At 41.2% G+C, this 20,656-nt stretch overlaps 1 protein-coding gene across 1 annotated transcript in view; it reads right to left on the reverse strand.

The window, feature by feature from the left end:
- The window catches only part of ptprk (protein tyrosine phosphatase receptor type K), a 100,962-nt gene that overhangs the window by 56,434 nt on the left and 23,872 nt on the right, over positions 1 to 20,656 (reverse strand). Inside the window, exon 2 of the mRNA XM_070925662.1 lies at positions 4,943 to 5,065. Within this exon, the coding sequence (XP_070781763.1) occupies positions 4,943 to 5,065 (123 nt within the window). The remainder of the gene's footprint in view (positions 1 to 4,942; positions 5,066 to 20,656) is intronic.

Here is a 20,656-nt window from a genome sequence, read left to right on the forward strand (position 1 = left end):
GGTTAGTCAATCTTAGATAATCAGATAATTGTTTTATCATAATAACTCTTTTTTTCTTCAAGCCAACATGTTAGTCATGTGCTGGTTTCTGCTTTTCTCTGTTTTGTAATGTTATAAATGTAATATATTATGGACTATTTTGGACTAGTGTTCGGACAAAACAAGCAATTTGAAGACATCACTGTGGACTGTGAGGGGTATTTTTTCAGTATTATCTGACATTTTATAGGCTAAGCGGTTAGTCAAGTCATTTAAGTAATTATTGATAAATTAATCAATAATGAACACAATTCCATTGTTAGTTGAAGTCTTAAATTGAACAGAACAGAATACATTAAAACAGAAAACACAAGTAAATATTATAGATTATAAGAGAAAATAACAGAATACAATACAATATAATACAACTCTGTGCTCCAGTCAAACAAACACAGCACCCTAACTGGTTAATTCTATTTGCATATTATACCATACATACCATAATATGCTCTATACAATGAGCTGGAGGACAATAGTGATTATCACTTATTGTTTAGCTAATCTACTGTGAGAAAACACTTCTCTCTGCAGAATACAGCAGAACATAACAGCAGGCTTTCAATTAGTGCACACAAACATGAGCGTGCACACACACACACACACACACACACAAACACGTCAGCTTTTCAAAGCCAAACACTGTATCCTAGTTCTTGGATTGGGCCTTTCTCTCTCTTGGTCGCTTTTCTTCTCTCTTTCTCTGTCACTACCGCCCCACCATTGCCTCTACAAAAACACACAAAGCACACACTTCTATTTTAGCCATAGCCGTATTAGAATAATCCTACTTCCTGGTTCTGAATGTCACCAACAAGACAGAAAATGGGAACGTCCAAACTGGACAACAGCCAATCTGCGCCATTCTCTATCACCAAATCTGCAATCTAAATCCATCCAAAATAAACACACGATGGATGTCGCTCCTATTCCTTCGTTTCTAGCACTGATGCTACGATGGTGACATGAGGAAAGTGCCTTTAAAATGGCTAAGAGCTAAAAATACTGCTATCAGTCAGAGACCCAGATATGTCACAACATGGCAAAAAATATAACCTTTAGCACTCCAGCTAATCATAACACTGCCTGCTGTAAAATGGTGACGACAAATGGATTAGGTATAGGTAAAAATAGCTGAATGATATTTGGTAAATAGGGCTGTCAGCAATGTCTAACATGTTAAAGCGTTACCCAATGCAAAATTACTGAAATTATATTCAATAATATTTTAGAAATCATACAAACGCTCCAATATCAGCCAAGAGAGACAGAACAATAACAACACCTAATCTGAGACAAAAATAGCATTGGAAAATATGAGCAATAAAAGACTGACAGTACATGAAACTGATACAACACCCATGCTAAGAAAGCAGACCTTGTGATGCCAAGAACATCTGACACCTGAAGTCTGCCAGTTTCTAAAATGGCTGATGTCTTTGAACTGCCAAAGTCTAAAATGGCCGCTAATAGAATGACGACAAAATATAACGATGAGGCTAAAAATACCCCCGTGACAGCCTTAAGACCTAGATATGTCACATAACAACAACAGCAGCAGCGTGGTAGACAGAGGACAGCATTCTCCAGCTAAACAGTAACAGCCTGCTGGCACCAACCATATTAGCTGGCAACCTCTTGGATTTAACATGCGACAGTAAAATAATTATGAAAGAAAACATGCAGTTCGTCCACAATAAAGAAACAAGCTTCACCAATACCAGTCAAACATGGAACTGATTTTAAGATAATTTGTTTTTAAAGCATCGCATGGACCAAAACAGCTTGTGTCTCCTCAGCTCGTATTCCATGTCCAGGGCTCTCAGATTTACTAACCAATCACCATCAATTAATCTGCAGATTATTGTCTCAATTAAATTAAAAAACTGTCCCAAACCCAAACCCAATTTACTACCATATGAGACAAAGAAAAAGCAGTAAATCTTCACATTTGAGAAGCTGTAATCAGGGATTTTTGGCATTTTTGCTTGAAAAATGATTTTTTTTCAATCCAATACTTGATTAATTAACTGATCGCTTCAGCCCTTGTGCTCTATGAATAAATTGATGAATAAAAATAAATAAATAAATCTATGATTTAATCTTAACTGAAATTACATGGGATGTTTAAAATACAATGTAATCTAATGCAACAAATACTACTTTTGTGAAGCTTAATGTTCATGTCTTGCAGAGACTGTCAGAAAGGTTTGACCCAATGATAATTTTTAGGTTGTATAGTTCGTGTTGCTATATCCATCATTATTCACATAGTATCAAAACATCCAGTGGACAAGAGACCAGCTCTATTGCAGTTTAAATGCCTTTTTCTCCTCCCTTATTGGACAGTACACTGTGGAAAACAAGAGCAAAGAGAGAGACATAGAGCGAATGGCATGCCAAATAGGTTTAGAGTGGTACTGGCTAACAACATTATGAGTCAAGAGTATCTGCTTTAGTCCACTGAGCCACAGAGCCCCAGCCCATGAATGTTCAACTGGCACAACGAATGTTGCCAGCATAGCATCTAGACCCTGCCATGGCGGCTAGAGCCAACATCAACCCCCAGAGAGATTACATAGAATAGTTTTATCTCTATTACGAAAACTGCCAAACCATCCCTCCACACTCAATACTGCCTTAAGCATAAATGGTGATTAGCAACTGTGACAAATCAATGTGGGTTATAAGGAACAAAAGTATAATTGTTGGCTGAGCTATCAAATGACTCTAAAAGGATTCTGCGTAAAGCCCTAAGATGACTTATTTTCTTCTGCCAACACATTTGACAATATATAACCCTCTGAACTACTCATCAGCAAAATAAACGTACTCTCAAAGATGTTTGATATGCCAAGTACCCTTAACAACTCCCCCTAAACAAAGGGTGTAGGTGCTGTATATCTTTGCTTTCAGGGGTCAAAAAGACAAAAAGGTTTAGTGCCTATGCTCTAAATCATGTCATGCCCTCAGGGACTTACTGGTGGCTGGGATTGCCTGAGAAAACAACAATTCTAATAACAGACATTACCAATGTGTCCCTGGGCAAGGCATTTAAGCTACCAACTCAACCCCTCACCCGTTCCCTACTCCTTCTTCCAAATACAAAACCTAGCCAAGTGCTGTATCTGTAATCCCCTCCAGCAACCTCGTTTTTTCCATCCACAGCACCGCCGTCCCACACCCTGCTGGCACTATTAACACATCAAATGTCAGTTCATGCTCCCGTACCTTTAGGCAACGCTCTGAACCCCCCTTTAGCAATCAGCTTCTCCAAATCATTAACCTGCCCTGCCATCCCCGCGCCCCTGCTCATTCCACTAGCTCCTGCAGGCATTAATGCTATGCTAATTCCAGGCATTACCTCTGCACTCTTGGGCAAGGTATTTAACCTCTTCAAGCTGCCAACTCTGCCCTCCCTGCATAGCGGCACCACTTGGTATCAATAACAGTAAATGCTAGACTTTGGCTCTGTACCATTGGGCAAGGCACCCCACCCTCGTGTCATGGATTAAATATATGCAAGACCACATGCACCAGACAGCAGGCACACACACACATTTTGGGAGGAAGTGTGTGTGTGTGTGTGTGTGTGTGTGTGCTTGTGTGAAAATCGTAAAGAGCTGGTGTTGAACTGAACCTTTCTCTAAATGTCAGCGAGGCTGGGTTGTCATGATGATAAGCATGAGAGATAAATAATGGCAGAACATTGTCATGGCAACAAAGTCATAATCTTCCAAAACAGAGGAGGAGAGGAGTGGAGATAAGGGGGGAGGAGATAAGGGGATAGGGAAGGAAAGGGGGAGAGAGGAAATGAAAGGTAAGGAAACCATAGAAGAGGAGAGGAGATGAGGGGACAGGGAAGGAGAGGAGAGGAGAGGAGAGGAGAGGAGACAGTGGGAAAGAAAAGGAAACAAGGAAGATAGAAAAAGAAAGGAGAGGAGAGGAGAAGGGATGACAGGAAATGATGGGAGACAAGGGGGTAGGAAAGACAGGGAAAGGAGAGGAGATAAAAGGACAGAAAATAAGGTGAGAGGAACAAAGTTGAAAGAAGTCAAGAGGAGATGAGAGGAAACTAGAGGAAGGGAAAGAAAGGAAAGGAAGAGAGAAGAGCAGAGAGGAGATGAGAGTGGGGGAGATAAAGGAAATGAACAAACTCAAACATGTTTGTGGTTGTTACATTTAAACATGGTTTCTTCACTGTGGTTAACACCATACTTCATACATCAGTCAACATTCTTACTCTGTGGTTTTCATTTTGTAAAGCCAGTTACTATCTCAACATCGCATAGCTGGTTATTGTTATAACATTTTGCTTTTAACATTGTAAAGTAGGCAACCTTCCCTGTTCCCTGCCGTTGATTAATGACCTCATATTCTGTTAATTAGACCCTCAGCCCTGAGGCAGAAAGATTTAATTTCCCCTTCATCATCATCATGGAGAAAAAAAACAACTGATTAAAGAGGAGAGGAGAGGATGTCTTGGAAAAGAGGAGAGAGGGAAGAGATATGGATGGGATACAGAAGAGAACGAGGAGTCAGAGGAGGAAGAAGTCCTTTACTTAAGTAAAAGTACCGATACAATGATGTAAAAATACTCCATTAGAAGTCCTGCATTTATACTCCTACTTCAGTAAAAGTATTTTCAAAATATACTAAAAGGATTAAAAATTAAAGTACTGGTTCTGCAGAAAATGGCCCACTACATGTCAAATGAATGTAGTGGAACAAAAACTACAATATTTCCCTCTGAAATGCAGTGGAGTAGAATTAAAAGCATTAAATGGAAAAACGTAAGTGCCGTAAATTGGAGTTAAGTAAATGTGCCTAGTTACTTTCCTCCACTGTGAGGTGTTGAGCTCTAGAAGGGGATGACAAAGACAGGAGAAAGGAAGTCAAGTCTCACCTTGTGGCAGGTCTGGTGAGACGTATGGCACTTCCTGGGTGTTGATGTGCGTCCAGTCAAAGTCATCATAGGGATCCTGCTGGTAATCGCACTGAGAGAAGCCCTCATCAAACGTACAGCTCCCTGCAAAGAGGACACAATAAGGTTTAGTTCACCTCATACAATGATTATTGACTGAAGGCAACATGAATTAGAACATGAATTCCTCTCTGGTCTTATCCTGCAAAACTTTCTTTCCTGTATGTTGTTTTTCTGTGCGTGCCCGTGTCTCAGCTCATTAACAAACCACCAGGAGTCTGAGCTCCAACAGTCATCACTCAAGGCCAGTCAGGATCACCTCTGACTCAACCATCAGGGCCTTCAGCTGATCATCTGAGCCCATCACCAACAGCCTCGGGATGACCATGTGTGAGCTGGCCGCCCGCGGCCCCGCTTAAACAGGAAGTCGCTCTAATACAGAGGGACGCCACTTGTCCCTGACGGCAAGCTGAGATAATCAACTTGCAATGATATGTGGCCTTTACTGGCAATATTGCTGATAGAAATAGCATGCTGGCTACTGCTAGCTATCTGATTCTTTGACCTGTGTTCATAAAATGGCTAGGAGAGATATGGCTAAGAAAAGCCACAATGCCATCTGATTCAAGTCACTGGTAGTTAGTGGTCACAGAGATGTGTCCTCAAGTGTCCTCCTTGACATTGGCTAAAGTAGGAGTGGGGGATATGAATAAAATCTTCCATGTATACTTTTATGATAGTGATATGATGTAGACATAGTACATATAGTAATAGATGAATGGGAATAAGCACTGGGTAATATTGACAAACTCAAAATATTGTGACATTTTAACAAAAATACTTTGATGTCAATGAAACAATATAATGTTGGGATCACCATTGGTGCTTTAGGAACACTGAAAAATGGAAAATTCCCTTTATCAATAAGGAATAGGACTCAAACACGCTCAGAAAGTGTTAACTATGATGCAAAAATAATTACATAAACTAGTAAATTATCAAAATAGTCGCGATTCATTAACTAATCGCTTCAGCTTTAATTAAAATAACTAAACCCGACAATAATGAGTCGTTTATCACAATATCAATATTAGAGTGATTTATTGCCTGGCTCTAGGCTAAAGCCCAGTTCAGCCTTAACACAGAAACATATTTCCTATATGTATGCATAGCTGAAAGGACGTTATTTAATGACTGAACTCGTTGGCCACATTGGAACTATTTTATTGAGCAACATTTTTTCTACCACAGGGCCTTTGTCATAAAGCGAAGAACAACACCATTACAATTGCCGAGAATAGAAATGTGAGATAATGGGGACAAGGTCAAAGATTAGCTAAACAAGAACACAAACCACAAAGAACATTTTCATTTATTTTTCTTGTTGTGAAATGTGCACATTTCCAGGTATTATGGAGCTTTCTTGTAGCACCTTTAGTCTTCTACAGAGTGGACTTCATGAAAGAGCGGCAAACCTCAACACCAAGATATACAGATGGCATGTTTATACGATATCCACAACCAGTAAGAAACTCAAAAAAGAAGGTGTACGAGAGCAAGCCACTATGAAGCACTATCAGCAACCAGCACTGCCAGCAACATAAATCTCCTAGCATTAAGTTAGCGCTGCAGCTTTGCTACCTGTGTCCTAGAGCGTGCTGCAGCGGTTGTGATGGAGAGCAGAACGACAGGCCCTCAGATACCCCACTGATCTGAGCTCCCGCTACAGAGGGATACCAAGAGGTGACAGCCGCCGCCGGAGGAGAAACAAGTTAACATCAAACTAAGCGACTGTCTTCGGCTGCCGGCTGTATGGCTGGCTGTGACTCACAGCCTCCGAGATGCACTGGATCAAATTCCTCTCGGCGTCATTCTTTAAACCAGCCTCTCTTCGTGCAATTCAGTTCACTCCCATTCAATTCAATTAAGTCTTTGTCACAGCAAGTTACCTCCAGTCATAATGCGAAAAATGCTGGGACATGTAGAGGGCACGAAGTACAGCACGACAACACGCATTTTTCTACTCCAAACTATTCTATTATAAATTCAACTTGGATGTCCAGAATCTAAGTCTAGTGGTGTCTAGCAGATGCTGCTGTGTGTGTGTGTGTGTGTGTGTGTGTGTGTGCGTGTGTGTATGTGTAAAACTCCATGACTTCCTGTCTCCCACAGTGTGCATGTCAGTTTACATCTTGCTGCCAGGTAGCTCTCTCTGCATGGGTTAAAAGAGCGAAGTGTGTAACTCGGGGGTGTATGTTTGCATATGTATGGCAATACATTGCTGCATCTACAAACCAGGATACCGCTGTATGTAAAACAATAGGAGATTAACTACTACACGTTACACACCCCTTGTTAAATATCATAAATAACATGACATGTTAATGGGTGTATATGTGTGTGTTTTTAAATGTGAAGCACCTCATTCATGTACAGAAAGGGTAAACTTGTGCATGTTTTGCAGCTATGGTGGAAAATATTCTTTGTTAATAATAGTGTAGTATGTTTTCCACTTTCTTTGTACAGAAACTGACCTCCTAACTGTTGCTGAAGTGAGAGTTAAAACTGGGCCACCCAGTAGTTTCATCATTCCTTTACTTTGCAACACATTTATATATTTGTTTGAATTACTCTGTATAATCTCTCGCTAATTCTTTTAGCTTTAATGACTGTGATTAAGGTATGCAACATTTTAGCTTTAGCATCTAAATAAGTGTATGTACAGTGTGTGCACCTGCATCTATGCAACTGTGATTATATTAGGGGTAAACACAATTATTAAACATTTCTTTACTCTAATTGAAGCTACCAGTTAAACCAGAAACTACATCTAGTACCACTCTACTCTTAGCAATCAGAATTGCTTCCATGTCTGAATGGGCACAGCTTTCATTACCGTCATCTAGTGCTATTCGAACATGCTCATGGTACACAGCAGCACTATGGGGTTCTTTGAGAGAGCACAGCTTTGCTTCAAATTAATCTGTGTGTCTTTGTTTTGAAATGACTCCCGAAAGGCTCAATCATTCAGACGCTCAGTAAAGATGATGTTCGAGTTTAATTAACAAGGTGGGAGTTTTTAAAATGACTGTTAAATTAATGTGGCCTTTGATTAGTTTGCAATCTATGATAAGACAAGACAAGCAGTTGTCATACATCAGTATCCAATATTAAGTGTGATTGCTAATGTGCATGATAACAGTATTGTGTTAGCTTAAAAGCACTGCAGTTTACTGTGAAGCTGGTCCTGAATGGGTGGTAGGCATTGCAAGTGTCAAAGTGTCAAATGTTGACAATGCAAACCCAACAGAGGGAAGGTGATTTTTGTGCTCGGGGCTGCTACTTGTGGCTGGAAACTAAAATGCGACCATACTGATGTACTGTATTTGTGAGTATTAGCTCAGTCTGAAGCCTAAGAACTTCTGTGTGTTAGTGGTCAACTGTTAGGCCACTGTTTTGACATTGCAGACGCGATTAGCCTTGGTTTACCTGCTGCAGCATTTGTTTGGCCTTGTTTAACCTTGTTGAAGGTACAGAATACATACTTAATTTCAAAGCTTTTTTCCTGGAATTTCTGCCTCTGACAGTAGTGTCAGTGTGCAGCAACAGTGGATTTAAAACCACTGTGTTTAAAATGTGTGCTGTGGGCTTTTAACTGAGCACACACACACAGTGAGTTCCACTCAGCCCTGATATAGTGCCGTGGTAGAGGAGGTATTTTCTTCCTTGGCTTAGCAGTGAAGAAAAATATGTCCTTGTTTCAAATTCCGCTTTTCTGACTGGTTTAAAAGAACATTACTCAATCATAAAGCATTCCTCTCTTCTTGACTGCACACCTCTGATAGACATTCCCACAGCTTTCAGCTGCTGAACAAAGTTACTTACTAAACAAAGTAGCTGTGTGTTCGTGTGTGTGTGTGTGTGTGTGTGTTCTTAAAAAGGGGGTCTGCAGAAACCAAATACGTGTGAAACTGTCTGCACACACACAAACCTCACGCTAGCTCGCCCACGTTCTCAGTTAACACTTCTCCCTTTCCTCAATGTCCTGCCAACTTCAACCAACACACATCAACAGACACATGCATCTGACAGTTAATCGTTGTTGCCAATAATGAGAAGAGCAGACCTTGAACTATATGTTTAACCTCTGCTGAAAGAAAAAAAGATCTCGCCCAAATGTTGTATGGAGTTCACATCTATCAAGCCATCTATCGAGTATCTATCTATGACTGTTTATTTAATATTCAAACATAAATAATCAATTCTAACAATCACTAACCTCTACTTTGCATTTGGGAAAATCTGTTACTGACACATACTGCGATTAAACCTGCAACAACTGATTTTTTTGGCCTCTTGTGGGCAGCAGAGACAAGCTGTAAAAACTTTATATGGCGAACTTGTTAGCAAACAGTTACGGTAACGCGATGATTGTAAGTGCAATATTCACTGTCTTTCAGCCTGTTTTGGTCTCCACAAACTAGGGTATATCTGGCTCTTTACTTTCTAAATGCTCCACTATGTTCACCAACTAGTAGCCAACTGTGTCTGTCTGTTTGGTGCTGAGCAGGTAGTGTACCGCTGGGTTTTTAGAGATTTTTTGCAGAAAATGACGCTATGAGAGCCGTCAGAGTGGACCAAAATAGTGAAATTGAATCAAAGACATTAAAATGCTCTGTAGAGCTGAGGGAAACTGCAGAGTTGATGATTATTTGTGGGTTTGTCACTATGACCCCTTTCACATTACACACATTCAGCTTATGCATTGATATTAAACATATCGATTATAACCACTTCAAACATGTTCCAGATACACACCGTGTATGTGTGTATTTGTACTGTGTCTCTCTGCATGTGTTAATTGTGTTAACAATCTTTCAACTATATGCACGAGTGTGTGTCCAGATGGGTCATTATTGACCCCCTCCCCTCCATTCACAAGGACACAGGAAGAGAGAGAGAGAGAAACCAACTGCATGCTAATCACTTCCTAATCAGCTTCTGTGATTGGCTGCCTCGCTAATGAAATAATGGAAACTCATTTGCATAATAAAATAATTAGAAGGACTTGATAAAGGCTCAAGGGCAGAGAGAGGAGCCACACACACACACACACACACACCGTGACTCTGGAAAGCCGCAGTCTTTTCTAAAAGATTGTTGAATGGCATCAGACACAACATCTGCCACCGTCACTCAGAATCATTTTGTGGTGATTTGCATTGACCTCCACCTCCAGGAGGTGAGTCAAACAAAAGTGCTTCGACCGAATTTGTTCAGAAACACGGATGCAGACAGCCCCCAGGGGGTCGCCAGCATTAAATAGAGGACCATGCTAATTTCTCAGTTATTAGCTTAGATCAAGATTATTAGTTGGCAACATGGCAGGAATGTGTAACAATAGCTAGTTTGATTAGCTTTCCTTTCCTCCAATGTGATCTCACTGATCTGCAGAATAGGCAGTATTAAATCAGATCTAACAGCTATAGTCTTGCTCAGATAGAAGTCCCTGGGACATGTTTAAATCAAATGAAGGTCTGAGGTGCTTTTTCCTTTCTCTAGACAATTCCTGAAAATCTATTATGACAAAGAAACTCCATTATACCTAAGAGATGGGTGATTATCGAATCTAAGAATGCTAAGTCAATACTTGTGCCTTTGTGCAAAACATTCCTCCTCGGTTGTCTCAGCGTGGTAAATTTCTCAGGGAAGCAATATCTGAGACCCATGTAGCATGGCCTTGATGTTGTACAATGAATTAAAATAAACAGCAATACATTTCCTCAGCTGTTAAAATAGGCTTTACACTGCAAACTGGTACTGGTTCTGTTTGCAGATAGATGGTATTGAGCACTCAAACAGGGCTTGCCATTCTGTAAACTGAATGCTCATGACCTGTGTGTTATCTATGAGGTGATGACTTAATGTAAAACGTCTAAAGCAGTAATTAGTGTGAAATTATAAAACGGCAATATACACACCAACTCTTACTCTCTTACTCTTACTCTCAACAAGTAAGCTACAACTGTATTAAGTTCAGAGGTGATTGATAGTTGGAATACTTAAACGTGCACAGTCAGAGGAGCACAGTTTTACGTATTTACTGTGAAGCAGCTGCAGGAGGGATTAAGTTTGCTTTACGATGAAAATGTACAACGTTTTTGCTTTAATAATATATGAGAACAAATATAAAAAACTGTGGAGGAACTGAGGAATATAACAAACAAAGGCAACTAGCGAACAACCTCAGCAGCTTTTGTAAATGATTTTCTGTGAACAAAATCAAAGATGCAGACCACTGAGTACTTTCAGGCATCTAATCTGGACAGATATACGGTTCCAGAGCTCTGCATGCAAGATATGCTGGTATGTAATGTGAGATATAAAAGATATGCAAGTTCATTGACTGGAGATCATGTCAGCATAACTTTTATGGCACCAGAGAGTCTGCATATTCAAGGAAAGTTTTTTTTCCCATTCCACAGCACTTTCTGTCTACCTGTCCACTTACACTGTAAATCATTTTAAGCTCGTACACCTTAAAAAGTTAAGTTGATGACCTTTACTACAGGTTGGCCCTGATCACAAGCTGGGGCCAAACAGCATAAATCTGCATAGGAATCTGAAGGACTCCAGAGCGTAAATGCTATCTCACTCCCCCAAAGAAACAACGCACATTCTTTCTCTAATGTACGTACAGTACATACTCTCGCTCTTTCTGACTGCGTCTAGTATTTATCAGCAGAGCTCTGTTTCAGTCTGCAGGCGGAGATATTATCACCAGAGAGCAGATAAGACAGGATGAGTGAAAGAGGGAGAAACAGAAGGTAAGAGTACAAAGAAATGGAGAGGGAGAAAGGAAGGAAAGATAGACGGGCAGAAAAAGAAATGGGGAAATACATGTTTGAGAGATCACTCTAAGCCTGATGATTAACTTTATTATACCGCATACATGCATACATGCATCACATCTTTTGTTTCAGTTGCCTTTTGTCTTGTGTTTCTATCTCGCTATCTTTTCCTGCATTAATAACAAGTTTAATGAGGACCAGTATCTATTTAGTTTGGTTGTATCACAATTATACAACATGAACAGAAGAGCAAGAGAAGAGGAAGAGGAAGAGAAGCTCCATTTTGCAAATGGAAATAATTTTCAAGGGCAATAATTACATTTACATCATTAAAATCCAATTCCAACCACCAGTAATCCTGTTTCCCTCCAAAACAGTGCAATTTTGGCCGAGTCCAGTTAATAATTAAGTTTGCTGACCCGGATTTCTAATCATACGTGGCTTTGCGGGACATTACATACCAGTGAATCATTACAACGATTTTAGACTCAAATGCATGAAGAAGGCTTAAAAAAAAGGAGAGGAGAAGGGAAAGGAGGAGAGAAATTCATGCAAAAATGATATAGTATGACGATCATACTGTATTATAGTATACACTGTCCCTTTATAATGCCTTCTTGACATTGCTCTGTCCTGTGGCATATTATGCTCTGTACTCCTGTTGCTGTGTTTGTTGTTTTTAATCTGTGTGTGAGTGCATCACTGAGTAGCCCTGACATCAACCGCCTCAAGGACACTAATAAAGTTGTACCTTATCATTTACTTTCTCTGTCGTCTCTACTTTTTTGTTCTCTCTCTCTCTGCCTCTTGTTCTCTCTCTCCCTCTCTGAGAATAGGTGAAATTAGCCTGAAATGATACAAGGTGACATCAGAGAGGCTGACACACACACACACACACACACACACACACACACATAAACTCTCACTCGTTACGCCTCAGTGGCCCTTGCAGCGCAGCACGACGCCATCAAAGCCAAGACCCATATACACACACCTCGCCTGTTAAACATACACACTGGCACACGCAATCACACACCCAAATACACACGACTTACACAGCAACACACACACACGTGCACACTGTCACACACACTGACACTCATGCGTGCACGCACACACACTCAGAGCGGTAGTTTAATTGGAAGTGCTGAAGGCTGAAGAATTTCTCCTTCATCTCACAATGCTGTAATTGAATCTGAGACGTGTGTGTACGTGTGTGTGTGTGTGTGTGTGTGTGTGTGTGTGTGTGTTCAGCTGATTCAGGAGTTTCCATTGACAGTAACAGTAAAACAGAAATGTGTGTTTTTCCTTCTGTGAGGAGCCTTTCCGTCCTTCCATCCCTGACTATCTTCTCCCCTCACCCCGTTTCCTTTCGTGGGGTTAATGCGGCTTTTCAATTCAAATTCAAACTCAAGCAGTTTTTCGAGTGCTCCATTATTTTCCGCAAACTGATGATTTGGTTGTGCCAGCTCTCTGGAGAAAGGCAGCCATGACCTCCATCTCGGCATGTTGGCATTTCAATGACCAACATGTCTGGATAGAGTATGTTTGTAACAATAAAACTTACTGAGGCGACAGTTCATTCTGAGTTGCGATTCTTTAAAATGAAATAGCTCACTCACTGTATTTTGAGTGCCTTCTTTATAAAATTGTGATTACATAAGCTTTTGCTGCTGAATGAGGCTCTCATTGCTATATTGTAAGACAAAGGAAGTTGAATGTAGTACCTGAAAACACATCTCTGCTTGGACAACCGCAAACAAAAAGCACCATCAGCAGACAATGAGGCGTGAACGACTTACTAATGACCTGCCATCACTGTATCACTGTCACACGATACAATGGGAACGGGAACTGAGCTGTGAGGAACCGTCTTTTGATGCTACAGTGGGCCTTTTTTTGAGCAAACTCTTTGGTTCCACTTGGCAACCTTATCGTTAAAAGGTTCAATCTGAAACGGAAAATAGTCTCCCTCACTCTTTCCAGCGATGTTGCATCAACTGAAGTCTGGAAAGGGTTGTAATGTGGGAAAAAATGTATTAAGAAGTGCAAATCACAAATTTCCAGAGCTCCAAACTGAATGTTTTGCTAAAAGCAACAGCGTAAACTATGTAAAACTGATATACGCAGCAAATACTCACATTTGAGAAGTGAATGTTTGTCGTTTTTCATTGATGAATGACTTGAAGATATAAAACGGAGAAAATCCTCACATTTTTAGAGGCTGGAACCAGCTAATGGTTTCAGGCATTGAAATTGCTTGTAATTAAAAATATACACATGTATCAATTGATTTCCTGCATGAATCCATTGTGTAGCTCTAAATTCCTCATGATAGTGACATAATTAAATAACCCAAATGACTTGTTGACAGTCAACATGACACCTAAACCCTAAATACATCACACCTCTATGAGAATATCTCCTTTCTCCATGTCTTTCTATATTTTTCTCTTTGTCTTACCACTATAATCAGTGCAGTGTGTGTGTGTGTGTGTGTGTGTGTGTGTGTGTAGCGATAGCTGTTAGCACTGTTAGCAGGGGTCGAAACCTTCTATAGACACTATCTATGACATTCACCTCTCTCCTGTGCTCCCTCTTACGCTGTCTGTCTATCTCTCCATCGTTAATCTCTATTACTATTCAAATGCTGACATTTAAAGCAACTTCACATGCTGACTGAGTGACTGACTGATGGGCAGATACGGCAGGAGAAGAGAGGACAGGAGAGGAGGTGGGGATGATAGAGAGACGGGAGAGGAGAGCTTGTCGTTCACAAAGAAAATTGGGAAAATCCTCCTCACCTCTCCTTTACCTCCCTCCCCCCTTCTTGCCGTCTGTGAATCAGTTCACTCCTAAGCCCTGAAGGGAGTCCGATTTCACTCGTTCTCAGGAAAGCTGAACCCACCCCCCCCCCTGTTTTTGTGTGTTTGGTCACCCATTTACCTCTCCCCACACCCACTTCTCTGTTTACTGTCTCCCTGTCCACCCCTTTCTTTCTGTCTCTGTCAGTTTGGGTTACAATACAGTCTGATACCAGAGGGGTCCATTTAACAATTCACTATAAAACATATTGGTTTATGAAGACTGGCAAACTTCAGCTTTTTGTCAACCATGACAGATCAACTGTCCCATAGCAATAAGAGCTGAACTGAAACAGGCAGAAAGGTTTTATGGCTGGCAATTAACGCATTAAGATGACTCTAGACATTGGTAACTTCTAACGTCACTGAAAGACTAACCCATAAACCATCCCCACGATCAGATCCCATGTCAGTGTGTCGTTCTGAATGAGTCAGAGGGGAATAATTATTGAGCCCTTTTAGACGGCACTCAGCTCGGCTCAGAACTGAGAGCACAGCTGGTATTTTCTTTTAAGTAAAATCCCCAAACAAGTCTCAACTGGCTGCTTCTCTCCACCCTTCATCGCACACTTGACCTCAAAAATGCTGACTGGCTGACTCACTACAGACACTCAGCCTGTATAAACTTTAACCATATTGTGACTCAAAGTGGGAAAGCAGGAAGCGATTCGTATTTTATTGTCGATTTCTACGCCAAGCATCTAAACATCATGGAGTCATTAGACGAAAGCAATAACACTTCCAGGTTTTGCTGTACAGCTCCGTAGACGCACACAATGTGAATGAGGCTAGATGGACAAGTCCCATTGAGTTATACAAAAGGTACCCGGGCTGTAAAGGGATCAATACTGGACAGAATGGGGTCAGAATGATAGCTAGCGGTTGGTGGCATTTAGGCGGAGCAGCGAGCCCCGTACCTGTATGTACCCACATGCCACCATAGAGAGCGAGCTTCTTTACACTGTGACACTAAACCATTCATCATGTTCCCTGATAGCTAACTGATAAATTACCCGGAGAATACAATCAAATAATGCTTCATCCATTGTAGAGGATTTGAATTGGCCAATCACAGAGCAGACAGGAGGTTTGTTTCTGAGCCAATCGGGGCACAGCTGAGGTTTTGGACTGAAAAGCAGGTCTGGTGTGGACGAGATAAGGGCAGAACAAACACACATTAAACACCAACCCCCAGAGACATGCACACACACACTCAAACAGACACACAAGGTAAGTGAGGCCAGATGGAGACAGAAAGAGGAAATTTAACTGAAAACAAAAGGGAAGGAGAGGGGTGAAAGACTGGAAAGGAAAGGAAGAGTCAGAAAAGTGAGAAGAGGAAGAAACATGAGTGTGAGTTTAGAAGAAAAAATCCCACCGAGAGCTATAAGCAGGTTAAATCTGAAGCAGCTAGCTTAGCAAGTCAGCACAGAGGCTGGTGACACACTGAACTGCCTGGCTGACTTCTCCAATTGTCCAGCAAGCTGGTTCAAAGGCTGGATGACTGATTTACTGACTGACCGACTGGCGGGTCGGATTTAGTCTATCCTGTGTTTGTGCAGCAGAAGCACTTCTGTTGTTCAGCCTGTCGGACAAAAAGCAGTTCTCCACACCGACACACAAAGAACAACCTGAAACAGCAGTAATACTGGAGAGACCGACAGAGACGAAGAGAGAAAAAAGACAAACAAATAAACACACAGCCTCTAAAACATCTAACTTCAAAGAACAAAAAACGCCTAAAATAACAATTGTAAAATGTTTCTGGGACTTCTGAAACCAATACAAATCAAATACGACAAAAAAAATATCTCAAACAGAAAAAAATAATGTGTCAAAGAAGCTCTTTTATCTGCAGTTGTGACACAGTTCTGTCGAACAACAAAAGATACCTAACGATAGCATTTACTGTCCTGGAGGAAATTTACTTTTCACTGCCAGCGCAGAAGAAGAGCACATTACACAGCGGTGGAAACCATAGAGACCCAAACAAAGGGAATAACATACAAGTGGGAATAACATGCTAGAAGGCCAGACAACTACCAAAGCACCTAGTCTGCAGAGCTAAACATACATTACACATTCCTGTTAGCCTGTCAGGATGGCGGCTGCGCTGAGGGGAAAAACTATGCCTTCAATGATAACAGACATAAATAAAGACCATAGCTGTTTGTCACAAGTGCTAAGACCATGTGTATGAATGTAAAACAACATGAGACAATGTTCACAGCTATGCACTGTGGTCAGTGGGTTTACTTACAAATGCAGGTGTACATTAAATGGGAACTCTGTTTAATGCAACCTGGGTGTTATTTTCGTACTTTTGGCCATCAGTGATAATAAGATTGCTCTCTTCAAGTTAATAGCTGACATCTGCAACATTGATAAAAACCCATCGGACGGGGAGAGGAGAGTGATGTTGTGGGGTCGCGGTTTCCATTTTACCGTAGGCTGTATTTTCACGAGCCTGATGCGGAATACATGCATTTCCAGTGGGGACGACTGTGACAACTCTTGCTGTTGACCGGGGTCAACCTGGGAGGGTCTCCTCAGTTTAAACCAAGACTTGTGTTGATGATTGGTTCCACTAAAGTATGTGCTGCAGTTGTGCACACACACTTTTCCTGTGCAATGAAGGATCATTACCGAAATTTCACCTGCGTCTTCCTCAGTCTACATTATCACATCTGATAGAACTACAAAAACAAGACCCCAGTTGTAATATACCAGAATTTTCCTTTAAGCACAAGTTACAGGAATGTGTAGCATCTCATGTTTTAATTTCAACAGCTATTCTTCAAAGAGAAACTGCAGGAATGTGAACACACGACTACTACATTACTACTTTCTCTTCTGTCTGTTTTCCCCTCCCTCCTTCACAAACACACAATCAGACACACTAGCCCGAGGACCGGAGAGAGCACATACTGCAGAGTGTGCATGAATATGAGTGTGTACGTTGTCACCTTCAGCTGTAAAATGTGGTCGAACGTCACTTACGGCCTGAAAAAAAGAGAGGCGCGAGACAGAAAGAGAGAGAGAGCAAGCGAGAGACAGCGACAGAGAGAGGGAGAAAAAAAGAAAGGGCAGAATAAGTGCTACAGAGACCTCCACTCCTCCTGCCTCCAGGTTCACGGCATGTGCGTGTGTGTGTGGTAAATGAGTTTTGGGAGTTGTCGTCTCTTTATGATAGCTGTAACTGGCCCGAGGACAGCTGTTATTACACTTTACAACAGGGAAATACTATATGTGAGTGAGTGTGTGTGTGAGTGCATAGTTTTCAGAGAAAGAAATGAAGAAACAACATGGTCATGTACTTGGTGCTTGTGTCCTTGTGTGAGTTTAATTATAAGGAAAATTATGTAGATGTTCTGGATGGGGCTCATTTGGAAAACGAGCCGTTTATATTACAGCAAATTATATCAATTCACCTTGATTCAATAATTCATCCAGGTCTAGTTATACAAACTCATGTGATTCTATGAGTGTGTGGATGTGTGTCTTGGAGCTAAGGAGAGGCTCATGGGAGGGAGAGGCCAGTTACCTACAGGGGAGTGGTCTTTTAATAGATGTGTGTGTGTGTGTGTGTGTGTGTGTGTGTTTCTGTGTGTCCATTGTTAAATGACAAAGCTCTGAGCAGGAAATGAGTCAAACCGGTTTCTGACTCACATTCAGGTTACAGAGCACTGCCTCAGGCTTATACACACACACACACACACACACACACACACACACACACATACACACACACACACACACTGTATGTACAAACTATTAAGACACCAGACACCATTGTTAGATGTGTCCCTTCTCATTGTTTCTTTATCTCTGTCTGCAGATATTGAGGTCAACAGACAGATATATGGGCTAGTTTGAGGCTTAATGGTCAGAGAAATGACTGCAGGGTTGCTGGTTTGAATCCCTGCATATAGACACACACACACACACACACACACACAGGGCACCAGACAATAACCAGTGGCCTGTCTTTCAGCCGTTGAGTACCGAGCACTTGTCAGTGGTGTTGAGTGAACACAATGAACTCTGGGTCACTGAAACCCTGTCAGCCTTTCTTCAAGAAAAACTCTTATTTCTTTTGTCAATCAGCTAATCGATTCATTGTTTCAGCTCTATTTGCAAATTCCTTTATTCTTCAGATAATTTACCAAACTCCCTGGACAGCCTGGAATCCACCTCGCAAAATATTCCAGGAGCACTGAGACCAGAGGGGACCATGTAAAACACATTGTAAATCCACTTACAACGGACTCACAGTATGAAAAGAGGAAAGTCCTGCACAGTTAGTAGATGTACTTGTATCTTGCCATTGCTGTACAGATATCACCGTCACTTTTACTCCAAATGACAGCAAACACTGTAAGCACAAAATGTTTCCTGACCTTGACAGTAAGCCTGACCATTGATTCAGGGACAGCAGTGCATGAATGAGTCTTTCTGGAAATAGTGATGTAAAATGTCAAAAATATAATGCTTTTTAAAATGACAAGTTAAAAAAAACTCCAGAGATACAAAGACTTGGCCTGGCCTTGACGACTTTTATGCACTGCAAAATCCTTGACCTCGTGTAAATGGCATGAATGTACAACTGAATTAAAGGGCCCCATTGATTGTCACTGTAGAACTGTATCAAGAACAAAGATCGCCAAGATAAAGAAAATATTTCCTCAAGGATGCCGGCCATGTAGCTTACCCTGAAATGTCCATTTCATGGGAAGTGTGTGTGTGTGTGTGTGTGTGTGTGTGTGTGTGTGTGCACATTTTGAGGGGTTGTGGCCTATTGCTCCAGGGCATCAGACCCTGTTTTATCAAGGACTCACACTAAGACGGACCCTTTAATGCCAGCATCATGGGGAGGAGATATAGACAAGGGCAACGCTGAAGCACACACACCCATTCCATGACCTAAGACCCAGACACGAACACAGCACAGGCCACACAAAGCCAGTATTACAAGTCAGCTCACACTGTACTTTTCATAGTAGCATGGATTACTTCCATAACATTTCATTTATGCAACACAGGAAGCCTCATAGCACTCACACAAAGACTCCTGTTGCTGGTTGTGAGCAGCAGACATTCCTGTTCTACCTCTTCCCAGCTGAAATGAAGAGAGGAATCAAACTCTATTACTCTACTTTGTTTTGACAGTCAACAACAAAAGCAGCCATTAAAAAAAATGTGCAAGATAGCAGTGTCATTAGAGTCATTATTAAAACAAAAAAAAACAACCACTCTCTCTCTCTCTCTCTCATGCATCATCAAATTAATTCATAAACTCCTCATCGGCCAATACAAATTGAGGCCATTTAATTACTTAACTATTCATACATAAGAGTCGCATGTTGCCAGTTTACCTGCAATTGCTTATGTAATTTCCTCATTGGTTAGGTAGAGTGATTGTGAAATGAAGTAGTGCATTTTTCTGTAAAAAAAATATCGTCACTCCCCAATTACAGATTATCAAAAAAAGATTCACTCTAGTTGGAAGAAAAGCGGCTGCTTATGACCACCCATGTGTTGAGTGTTGCCCTACATCTTTTAAACTTTCCCACAGTATTGTCCTTTCTATCCTCGTCTCTGTCACACATACAACCTCTTTTCCTTTTGTTTTATATACATGCACACTCAATCACAAGCTCTTACTCCCGTCGCGGCCCGTACGCCACAATGTGTGCCAAGTAATTAACGCTGTTTGTGTTTGTTCTGTGAACAGTTTGGAACCTTGATAATGGAAAACAAGTACGGACTGGCCACATTTTCATTTGTCCCATCTATCTATCCAGGTCCATCTTTCTATCCATCCCTCCTCCTCTTGATTTCTCACCCCTCCCGTCATGACCACTAAACACACACACACACACACACACACACACACACACACACACACAATTCATCGCTTTCCTTCTCCTCCTCCTCCCTCCATGTCAGTGCCATCGTCCACGGCAGGCAGGCAGAAAAAG

Source organism: Enoplosus armatus, chromosome 19 (genome assembly GCF_043641665.1).
Source record: "Enoplosus armatus isolate fEnoArm2 chromosome 19, fEnoArm2.hap1, whole genome shotgun sequence".
In the NCBI taxonomy this organism is placed as follows: domain Eukaryota; kingdom Metazoa; phylum Chordata; class Actinopteri; order Centrarchiformes; family Enoplosidae; genus Enoplosus; species Enoplosus armatus.